The 12,084-nt window shown below is 43.5% G+C and overlaps 1 protein-coding gene across 1 annotated transcript in view; it reads left to right on the top strand.

Annotated features, from left to right (window-relative positions):
- Positions 1 to 3,325: 3,325 nt before the first annotated feature.
- The window catches only part of LOC138779003 (transmembrane channel-like protein 2-A), a 68,702-nt gene continuing 59,943 nt past the window's right edge, over positions 3,326 to 12,084 (top strand). The window contains exons 1-2 of the mRNA XM_069956551.1: positions 3,326 to 3,375; positions 5,229 to 5,301. Of these exons, the coding sequence (XP_069812652.1) occupies positions 5,298 to 5,301 (4 nt within the window). The 5' untranslated portion in view covers positions 3,326 to 3,375; positions 5,229 to 5,297. The remainder of the gene's footprint in view (positions 3,376 to 5,228; positions 5,302 to 12,084) is intronic.

Here is a 12,084-nt window from a genome sequence, read left to right as displayed (position 1 = left end):
CCTAACCAGCTTCCAAACAAGTGATATGCAGAAGTGCACGGTATACCTCAAGTCCGGTGACTACGCGGTCCTCCTCCTCCCCAACGCACGTTTCGCATTAGCTTGATCACGGGGCGTACATCACTTTGTACATTTACAACTACTTCAGCCGCCTACATTTCAGAGACTCTGTATATAGCGTATGTATAGCACTGTGCACTTAAGTATATACCATTTCTGCTGCTAGATTTATGTTGGACACTAGGTCCTGCAGCACTGTGCACCTTACTAATTGTGTTCTCTGTCTGGGTGTTTTACTCTATTAAGCTTCCCCTTACTGCCCAATCATGTCCTACTGATCTCTGTGGCCCACCTATGTCATTTGTGCAAATCTGTTAATATCATTTCCTTGGAATTTTAAAATATGTGTTTTTATGAATGTTATATGAATTTTTCAATAAAGTATACATTGTTTATTATATTTTGGTGTGAGCTATCAGTTAAAATATTTATTTGGTAAAATGAAAAAAAAAAATACAATTTTGCAACTTTTAACCCCTAGACGACCCAGGACATAGAGTTACGTCATGGAAGTCTGTCCCCAGACGACCCTGGACGTAACTCTACGTCCTGGGTGTTTCTCCCGCTATGAAGCTTCATAGGAGGTGGGGGCCGGCTGCAGTGAGCAGCCGGGACCTCACCGGTAATGACACGCTGCAGCGATCGCGCTGCCGCGTGTCATTAACCCCTTAAACGCCGCGGTCTCTCACCTGCCTCCGTGCGGTCCGATCGGCGATCTGCTGCACTGAGCCTGCACAGGCAGACTCAATGAGCAGATCGCCGATAACACTGATCAATGCTATGCCTATGGCATAGCAATGGTCAGTGTAGAAATTAAACTAGTGTATGTAAAAGTCCCCAAAGGGACTTCAAATGTGTAAAAAAAAAGTTCAAAACACTATTACACTACCCCAAAACCCCTCCCCCAATAAAAGTTGAAATAACCCCCCCCTATCCTATTATATAAATAAAACATATAAAAATAAATAAATAGATAAACATATAATATACCTTAGCGTGCGTAATTGTCCGATCTATTAAAATATAACAAGCGTCATTGTGATCGGTGAACGGCATACACGAAAAAAGGGAAAAAAGTGCGCAGATTAACGATTTTATGTTACATTATATATTAAAAAAAATCAATAAAAAGTGATCAAAACGTCCGATCTTCACAAATATGGTATTAATAAAAACTAGAGATCATGGCGGAAAAAATGACACCCCATACAGCCCCGTAGATGGAAAAATAAAACTGTTATAGGTGTCACAATAGGCCCTTTTTATTAATATTTAATTGCCCAAAAAAAAGGATTTCATAAAAAAAATATATATATAACATTAGAGAATCTGTGTAACCTGCATGTGGTTGTGTTCGGACTGACCTATAGAATAATAGTATCATGTCGCTGTTACCATATAGTGTATTATGTAGACACAGGAACCCCCCAAATGTTACCATATTGCATTCTTTTTACGATTTCACCTATTTATATCTTCATAAATAATATATTTGGAATTCCATCATACATGTTATGGTAAAATGAAAGACGCCATTACAAAGTATAACTATTCCTGTAAAAAACAAGCACTTACATGGCTTGTAGATAGAAAACTGAGAGTGCTAGAGCTCTTAGAAGGGGAGGAGGGAAAAACGGAAACACTAAGATCAAAATTTGCGCGGTCCACTGGGTCATTTTGGGCCTGGTCCTCAAAGGGTTAATGGGTTTGTTTTTATGCAGTGCAAAACTGATTTGCTCACACTAGCCAGAATCCTACTCCACACTCATGAGGGGCAAATTCCCTGAAACAGCTGTCTGTGGATAGATACCTTGCTTGGGTGGTTTCCTTGATTGGAGACATTCCTTGGCTTGGTTGTTCCTTCCCGAAGTAAAGTCTGGTTAGTTCACTGACGTCGAGACATGTGATGGTGTCTCTGCAGTGTTCTTTTGCATTAATGACTAAACTAACATTTTATCTTTAGTTTGCGAATCAGTACAATCAGTAAAATACCCAATTTACATAGCTTTTGATTTACGTCAATAAAAAAAATACTGTATTCTGACTTAAGAATAACATTTTTATGTCTACAGAGGTATGTGATGGCTTAGCTGCCGTGCTGATACTCCTGGTCCACCACTGGTCTCTGCCTCCTGGTTTCTGTGACATCAGCAAATCAGTGGCCTGCAACAGTGTCTTGTCTCATTCCCTGCCTCCTATAGTAATGTGATGTCACAGCAACCAGGGGATAGAGGAACTGGGAGTATTGTTGTGGCAGCTGTTAGAGATGGGCACATGTGAGTATAACTTGAGAAGGGATGAATAATGGAACAGCTCCTTTAATAAAATGAATGCTATGGGGGACATTTATTAAGTCCGGCGTTTTTTTTACGCCGGACTTATAAATGTCCCCGCATCTCCGGCGCTACAGGGATTTATGTAGAGGCAGACTGCCTCTACATAAATCCTGTGCGCTCTGGTGCGCACTGCCGAAAACCTACGCCAGCTGAGGACTGGAGTAGGTTTTCGGCATATCTTTTGGCGGAACGGATGGTGAATCGTGCGGAATCGCGCGCGCTCCCTTCACAACCCCTCACACCCCCCCCGGGCGTACTCGGCGGAAAGTGCCGATTTGCGAATATTTTATTCGCAAATCGTCCATTTGCGAGTAAATTAATGTGCAAATCGGCACTTTCCGCCGAAAATCATCCGTACGCCGGATGATACATGTCCCCCTATGTGTTTTTGCATGTGTTGAGCACATATTTAGATGTTATTGATGTGACCAATTTGGATTCAGTCTTCCTCTAGAAAATGGATTAAAAGGCCATTGGTTAAACTACCATTACATATAATATGTTAGTGAGCGCAGCCTGAAATGTTATAAGAGATGTAAAAGGTTTTTTTAACCTCATTCAGATTTTTGTAGTAGTCCTAAATGTTTTTATAAAATAATTGTGGCAGACATGTAATGAAAACCTAGCCTCCTGCAATTAGTTATACAATTACAAATATAAGCCAGAAACCATTATCAAATCTGTAATCAGTTGCATGTAGTACATTGGATATAGTCAGGCCCCTGTGATGTCTCATTGTGTTTTCTCAGGTTAATATACAGCAGGAGCTCAAACTAACACAGCGTGGGAAATATGGCATGTTTGTAAAAGCTCACTGTGGGCAATTAGTGAACAGTCAGTTCTAGATGCTTCACACCAAATGGCACACCACTGTATCGGTTCAGAAGTATTTAACTTATTTAGTTTTATTTATTTATTTTTTATTTTGTTTAGTTTAGATTCACTGGAGAAAACACTAACAAAATTGATTGCATATTAGGTAAGATCTCTTAGGATATGTAGCTTGATTAGACTTTTTTGTAATGATATGTGTCTTTTCATGTGTGCCTCTTCTCAGTAATGTAAAAGTAGATTTTATGAAACATTCTATATTTGGTGGGTCTCTTTGCTTGGACTATCTCTGCAGTGAGGTTCTTTAGTATATTTTTATGAAGACCCTTTAACATAGGATTTATGATAATACTGTCTTGGCTTCTTAAAGCGACTCTGTACCCACAATCTGCCCCGCAACACTGCTTGGACTTACAGATAGCTGCTTTTAATACAAGATCTGTCCTGGGTCTGTTCGGCAGGTGATGCAGTTATTGACCTAAAAAACAACTTTTAATCTTGCAGCCCTGTGTCAAAATATGCTTTAAAGATCAGCACAAGTTACTCTTTGTTGGCAGTGATAAAAAAGTTTCCCACCCTTAGTACCAAAAAGTGAGCGCAGAGTCTGCTTTTGTTTCACTAGAAGTAGATGTGCTAAAGTTTATAAAACAACAGGCTAGAGAAATGCTCACAATGTTACTTTAGCAGAGAGACATTTTTTTTTTTTCTCATCCAGTCTCGGAAAAAAACAACACATAAATCCATGAAGATCGACTTTTCAAAGCTCATGTGAATACAAAAGCATATCTGCATTCAAATGAAAAAAAAAAACAAGAAAACAACAACATTTTCTATTGCGTGATTGAAATTAAGCAATGTAAGAAGATATACAAGGTTCAGTATCTCCCTGCTGTCCCATTTCCACAGGACAACTTCATTCATTTCACAAAACCTTAAATAACTCAAAGACATACAGAAAGTTTTGCAAATGGGCACTGGAATATCTCACATTTTGTGGCTGTAACTGTAACTGTAACAAGCGTAACTGTCATGTTTTTTTTTTTAATTGCAGAAATCAGTAGTATAAGCGATTTTAAGAAACTCTGTAATAGGTTTCATCAGCCAAAAATGCCTCCTTCTGTACTCAAGAAGCAATCTCCCAGCCTCCCCCCCTGACTTCTTATCTGTGCATTATCAGGCAAACACGTCTTCATTACAGAGAAGCCAGTGAAGACGGGCTCTACTCTCTCCATTCTATCCTTATGGAGGGGGGAGGGGCCGAGGGAGATGAGGGAGCGGGAAGAGGTGACATGAAGGTCAGCTGTTTGTAGACTCTCTGGGCACCTAAAACGCTGGATTGAGGGGTCAGAAAGGTCAGTGCTTATCTATGATCTTACTGAGAGAAGATTGCAGGGTGTTGTGCTGTGCAGAAATCCTCCGTGCTCAGTCACTCCTAACAGCCCCTCCCCCCTCCATAGCCACATAATGGAGACAGAAATCCTGCTTCATCTGATGTGAGGGGGGAGGCTGGGAGATTGCTTTTTCAGTACAGAAGGAAACTCTTTTAGTACATAAAACCTATTACAGAGTTTCTTAAATCGCTTGTACTGTTGATATTTAATGTTTTCAGAAAAATGACCCTAAAATGACAGTTACGCTTTAAGGAAAGGCAAACTACCCTTCCAATGCAAAGCAATCAATACTGATAGCAGAAAGAGATTCTCATAGAACACATTTCAGAGAATATCATCTAGAGACAACTTGTTTAATGTGTCACAACGCGTTACATTCTACTTTTTCTTAAAATTATAGAAAAGAAATGTAAAACTGAGCTTCATTTTTTTTTTCTACAAGGTATTCACAGTAGTCTTACATATTGTATTTGTGTGCTTTTTCTTGCTCCCAAATCAATCCATGTTACCACAGGAGAGTTAGTTAATGTATTGTCATTGTACCTACAAAATACAGTATGTAAAACTTTATGCCTCCTGAACAGAATTTCTTCTTTACAACTATCTACAGATTAAAAGCCTCTGAGTAAGCAAACCACTGCAAAACCTGCGTTGGGGTTCAGTCCACAAGTTTTCAGTGATGGGTGAGTTACTTTATACATAAGATATGAAAGCAGTGCAAAAGGTGGCATGTGAAATAATATATAGGCAGATACAATAGAGGAACCATTGTTTTCACATATGGTATTTGCTGGTTATTTAACATATACACATTTTCTGACAACATTGGATAGATTGCTATATGTGATTTAGCATATATTTGGCAGTTGCTGCTCTTAATGGTTATACTGTGTATTTATCCCTGACTATCTTTGTGGGCTGTTTACAAGTTTGGAGTTTCTTTTTGTTTATATGTAATTGTAATTATGTTGGTAAATAAAAACATTTATTTTATGCAGCTGTATATCCAGTTTTTCTGTGGCTATCTATATAATAAAATGAAAGTCTGTCTGTTTGTCTGTCTGTCCCAAATAGACTTCCGAACGCCTGAGCCGTTTGACCCCAAATTTGGCACACAGATACATTGGCTGCCCCGGAAGGTTATTGCGAAGGTCCCATCCCCGCCAGATGTACAGGAGAGGAGGGGGAGGGGGAAGAGCTGCGCCCCATAGAGATGAATGGGAAAATCTCCACACTGCACACAGGTGATATAATTGGCTGCAGCTGCCCAGCAGTTGGCAGTTGGGAGCCTTAGCAACCAATAAGATTACTACTTTCACAGGGAGATGGAATGTGAATGGTTGCTAGGGCCAGCTGCCTCACAACAGATCCACAGAAATAACTGGTAGACCCCCCTACTCCATCTATACAGTACATGTATACAGGACCTCCTACTCCATCTATACAGTACATGTATACAGGGCCCCCTACTCTATCTATACAGTACTTGTATACAGGACCTCCTACTCCATCTATACAGGTATACAGGGCAGTATTGCCAGCTGCTGCTGCCCTAAGCACTGAAACTGAAGACGCCCCATCCTCACTCACCAATTAGCATCAGGATAGGTAGGTAATAGCTCCAGACGTCACATTTAACACCACCACACCAAGCCTGAACAATACCGCCACACTGTGACTGGATAACACTGCCATACCAGACCTGACCAATACCGTCATACTGTGACTGGATTACACTGCCATACCAGACCTGACCAATACCACTATACTGTGACTGGATAACACTGCCACACCAGACCTGACCAATACCACCATACTGTGACTGGATAACACCGCTATACCAGACCTTACCAATACCGCCATACTGTGACTGGATAACACTACTATACCAGACCTGACCAATACCGACACACTGTGACTGAATAACACTGCCATACCAGACCTGACCAATACCACCATACTGTAACTGGATATACCGGCCATACCCCCCTCAAAAAGACACCTGATTTTCTGAACAGGAGGGTACTGCCCCTCTGCAAGGTGCTACCCTAGGCACCAGACCATGGGTGCCTAATAGTAAATACGACCCTGCAGGTATACAGGACACTACAGGTATACAGGACCCCAAAACTATACACTACAAGTGCACAGGACCTCCACCAACTATATACTACAGGTATACAGGACCCCAAACTTTACACTACAGGTATACAGGACCCCAAAACTATACACTACAGGTATACAGGACCTCCACCAACTCTATACTACAGGTATACAGCACCTTCACCAACTCTATACTACAGGTATACAGGACCCCCAAACTTTACACTACAGGTATACCATACCTCCACCAACTATATACTACAGGTATACAGGACCCCAAACTATATACTACGGGTTTACAAAAACCCAAAACTATACACTACAGGTATACAGCACCTTCATTAACTCTATACTACAGGTATACAGGACCCCCAAACTTCACACTACAGGTATACAGGACCCCAAAACTATACACTACAGGTTTACAGAAACCCAAAACTATACACTACAGGTATACAGGCCCTTCACCAACTCTATAATACAGGTATACAGGAACCCAAAACTTTAAACTACAGCTATACCGGACCTCCACCAACTATATACTACAGGTATACAGGACCCCAAACTATACACTACGGGTATACAGGACCTTCACCAACTCCATACTACAGGTATACAGGACCCCAAACTATATACTACAGGTATACAGGACCCCAAAACTATACACTACAGGTATACAGGAACTCCACCAACTATATACTACAGGTAAATAGGAGCCCAAACTTTACACTACAGGTATACAGGACCTTCACCAACTCTATACTACAAGTATACAGCACCTTTACCAACTCTATACTACAGGTATACAGGACCCCCAAACTTTACATTACAGGTATACAGGACCTCCACCAACTACATACTACAGGTATACAGGCAGGGCTCCAGACTAAAAAATTTACCTAGGAGCCATTGGCTCCTAACCTGAAAAATTTAGGCGCCAAATAGAATATTTGGTCGCCAACATTTTAAAACATGTAAAATTAATGTTATGTTAAATGGGACTTACTGTGTGCAGAGGCCACGGCAGCAGCCTCCTCCTTTAGATCCTTTCTTTTCTTAGTTTGAAAACGTTCAACATGGAAACTTGCAACTTGACAACCATATACCCCCCTGCTGCCGGTGTGTTCCCTCAGCCAGCTGCCATCTTACCGGCAATGATCTACTATATATATATATATATATATATATATATATATATATATATATATAGCCCCGGCAGCCGATGACATATAGCCCCTGTGGCAATGTATATGGAAGTGGTACTGTGCAGTGTATACATACACACACACTGAGGAAGTGGTACTGTGCAGTGTATATACATACAGACACTGAGGGAAGTGGTACTGTGCAGTGTATATACATACAGACACTGAGGGAAGTGGTACTGTGCAGTGTATATACATACACACACACTGAGGGAAGTGGTACTGTGCAGTGTATATACATACAGACACTGAGGGAAGTGGTACTGTGCAGTGTATATACATACAGACACTGAGGGAAGTGGTACTGTGCAGTCTATACATACACACTGAGGGAAGTGGTACTGTGCAGTCTATATATAGCTGGAGGGCCATAGATTTGAAAACGCCTATACAGAAGCATGCTATATTTTATGTCATTCTTAGGCTGCATCGACAAAGAACTACAAGTCCCAGCTCACCTACAAAAAGGATTTCTCCACCTGTAAAATAAAGTTCCACCCCAGCGATGCCCACAGCCGCACTTGTATCTATAACCCCGCCAGCTCCCAGTCCCTGGCTGCAGCACAGCACCTACCAGACAAGTAGTTGGTCCATTTCAGCAGCGAACCCTCCATGTCCTGCAGCCTCATAGCCCCACCCCCTACAAGAGGCGATCTCGTCCATGAGCGAGTAGCCCTCAATCCACCGCCCAGGCCTCGGTCCCCCCCACACACATTACTGGCCGGCCGCCACCCCCTGCCATCCCTCCGGTTGTACTCACCCACTATCTAAGCTTGGTGCCGCTGGGGTGAACTTGAAGAACCGCGGCGCCGGGTGAGGAGAGGCGGGAGAGAAGCGCTGGAGGAGTGTGGCGCCTCTGCGGCCGTCCGTCCAATGAATGACGGACGTGCTGGATGACGTCACTGGAGAAGCGTGTCCCCGCACACGTCATCCAGCACGTCCGTCATTCATTGGACGGACGGCCGCAGAGGCGCCACGTGATTCGGCGCAGCGTGCGGAAGGCGGAAGTCCTTAAAGAGACAGCGCGCCGCCGGGGCCAGTCGCAAATGGCGCCCAGATTAATAAATCTGGGCGCCATTTGCAAGATGTCAGTCGCATTGGCGACCATTTTGGTCGCCATCTGGAGCCCTGACAGGACCCTCAAACTATACACTACAGGTATACAGGACCCCTGAACTATATACTACAGGTATACAAGACCTCTACCAACTATACACTACAGGAATCAAGGACCCTCAAACTATAAACTACTGGTATACAAAACCTCCACCAACTATACATTACAGGTATACAGCACCAACTATTTACTACAGGTATACAGAACCCGCGAACTATACAGTACAGGTATACAGGACCTTCACCAACTATACACTACTGGTATACAGGACCTCCCTCAACTATACACTACAGGTATACAGCCCCCCAACTACACACTACCGGTATACAGGACTCCCCCAAATATACACTATAGGTATACAGCCCCCCCAACCCCCAACTATGCACTACAGATATGCGGGACCCCCTAAAAACTATACACTGTAGGTATACAGAACCCCTCCAAGTATGCACTACAGGTATACACTAATTCCACTGATGAAACAATACCTTTAGATTGGCCTCCTGGGCACTTTAGAACAAATCTAATTAACACACTAACAATTTATACCCGGGCAGCGCCGGGTACATTTTCTAGTGTTTAGATAAAGGTTTGCCGTGGTTACAAATATGAGTGTACACTTATACTACATATTATAAAAATATCTTATATCCACTGGAACTTTCTATGTTTAACTCCTTAACAGCCCATGATGTACATACCAGTACGTCATCGAATTCTGTCACTTAAATTGTCACTGTCGTGAAATTTTTTTTGGCAGAAATCAATAGTCCAGGCGATTTTAAGAAACTTTGTAATTGGGTTTATTATCCGAAAAATGCATTTTTATCATGAAAAAGCAGTTTGAAGCTCTCCCCCCTGTCTTCATTGTTCTCCTATGGAGAGAGCTAAAGAAAAGACCAAAACAGGACAACAAAGAGCTAATCTACAAATCCCTCACCCGTTATCTCTTCTGACCATCACCAGTGACCTGTCTGAGCTCAGATTACAGCTGTCACCCAGCTCCGTGCCTGTAATCCTCTGTCATCTGCTTTCTGCTGCCGGCTAACTCCCTCCTTCCTCCTCCCCCCTCCCCTCTCCCTAGAGCAGACAGGGTACGACTCCTGCAACAAGTCACAATTTTCTGATTTTTTGGAGTGGATGAAAAAGAGGAAGGAGGGGGACCTGGGAAAAGGCTTTTTACATGCAGATAATGGCAGATTTGGCTAATAAACCCAATTACAAAGTTTCTTAAAATCGCCTGGACTATTGATTTCTGCCAAAAAAAAAAAAAAAAATACGACAGTGACTCTTTAAGGACCCATGATGTACCGATACGTGGGCCCCTTAAGGGAGAGCCGGGGGGCACCGGGTGGTGATCAGGTGAAGATGGCTGCTGTTTCTTACAGCATCCGTCTTTATGTTTCACATAGGGGGCAGCTCCACTTTCCCCCGTGACGGAGATCACGGCAGTTGGCAGGTCACCCTCTCATCTCTCCTGCCACCCTCTCCTCTATTCTGCCACCCTCTCCTCTCTCCTGCCACCCTCTCTCCTCTCCTTCCACCCTGTCGTCTTTCCTGCCACCCTCTTGTGCCACCCTCTCTAGCCACCCTCTTCCCCCCTCCTCTCCCCTTCCCTCCTCTGCCACCCTCTCCCCTCCTCTCCCCTGCCACCTTCTTCCCTCCCCTGCCACCCTCTCATCTCTCCTTCCACCCTCTCATCTTTTATGCCACCCTCTCCTCTTTCCTGCCACCCTCTCCTGCCACCCTTTCCCCTCCCCTGGAACCCTTTTTCCTCTCCTGCCACCTTCTCCTGCCATCATCTCTTCTCTCCTGCCACTCTCTCCCCTCCTCTGCCACCCTCTTCCCTCTCCTGCCACCCTCTGCTCTCTCTTGCCACTCTCTCCTGCCACAGTCTCTCCTCTCCTGCCACCATCTACCCTCCCCTACTAACCTCTCCTGCCACCCTCTCCTGGCTCCCTCTCTTGCCACCCTCTCCCCTCTCCTGCCAACCCCCCCCCCTCTCCTGCCCTTGATCCTCCTGCTCTGGATCGGTGGTGATACAGTGTCCCCTGGCTCACCCCCTCTATAGAAAAAAACTAAAAAATGGCCCACAGGTTGTTCTTGGCTGAGGATTCCTGAGATCATTGGGGTCACTTTTGGGGGTTTTACAACGTTTTGGCAGCACAGGGGCTCTGCGAACCCTTTGTCCTACCCTTTCTGGCCAAATCCAGCTTCCAAAATCCAAACTGCCCTTTTTCCTTTTGTGCTTTCCGTGCACCGGCTTTGCAGTTTGTGTCCACATGTGGGGTTCTCTTGTAATGGAGGGAAATTGCTCTACATGATTAGTGGTTTGTTTTTCTTTAAACCCTTTGTGAACATAAAAAATTTAAAGTTACACCAACGTTTTAATATAAAAAATTTAATGTTTCATTTTCACGGCACATTGTTCCACATTTGTGTCTGTCACCAGTGGGGTTCATATGCTCTCTATACCCCTTGTTACATTTCTTGAGGGTTGTAGTGTCCATAATGGGGTCATTTGTGAGGAGTTTCCACTGTTTTGGCAGCACGGGGACTTTGTAAACCCGACATGGCCTCCGTCCTCCTTTCTGGCCAAATCCAGCTTCCAAAAGCAAAATGGCGCTCCTTCCTTTTGGAGGCGTGTACTGCGCCAGTATCGTACATTATGTCCCCATGTGGGGTATTTTTGTACTTGGTGGAAATTGCTCTACAAATGTTATGTTTTTTTTCTTTTAACCCCTTGTGAACCTGAAAAATTTAAGGCTAGACCAAGTTTTAGTGTAAAAAAATTAAAATTAGCATTTTCACAGCACATTGTGTCTGTCACCAGTGGGGTCCATATGCTCAATATATCCCTTATTACATTCCTTGAGGTGTGTAGTTTCCATAATGGGGTCACTTGTGGAGTGTTTCCACTGTTTTTGCATCACGGGGGCTCTGCAAACCCGACATGGCCTTCGTCCTCCATTCTGGCCAAATCCAGCTTCCAATATCCAAATTGTGCTTTTTCCCTTTTGAGGCTTTCCGTGCGTCGGCTT

Source organism: Dendropsophus ebraccatus, unplaced genomic scaffold (assembly GCF_027789765.1).
Source record: "Dendropsophus ebraccatus isolate aDenEbr1 unplaced genomic scaffold, aDenEbr1.pat pat_scaffold_697_ctg1, whole genome shotgun sequence".
NCBI lineage: Eukaryota > Metazoa > Chordata > Amphibia > Anura > Hylidae > Dendropsophus > Dendropsophus ebraccatus.
Note: the sequence above shows the minus strand (reverse complement) of the source record. Positions and strands in the feature narration are given on the sequence as shown.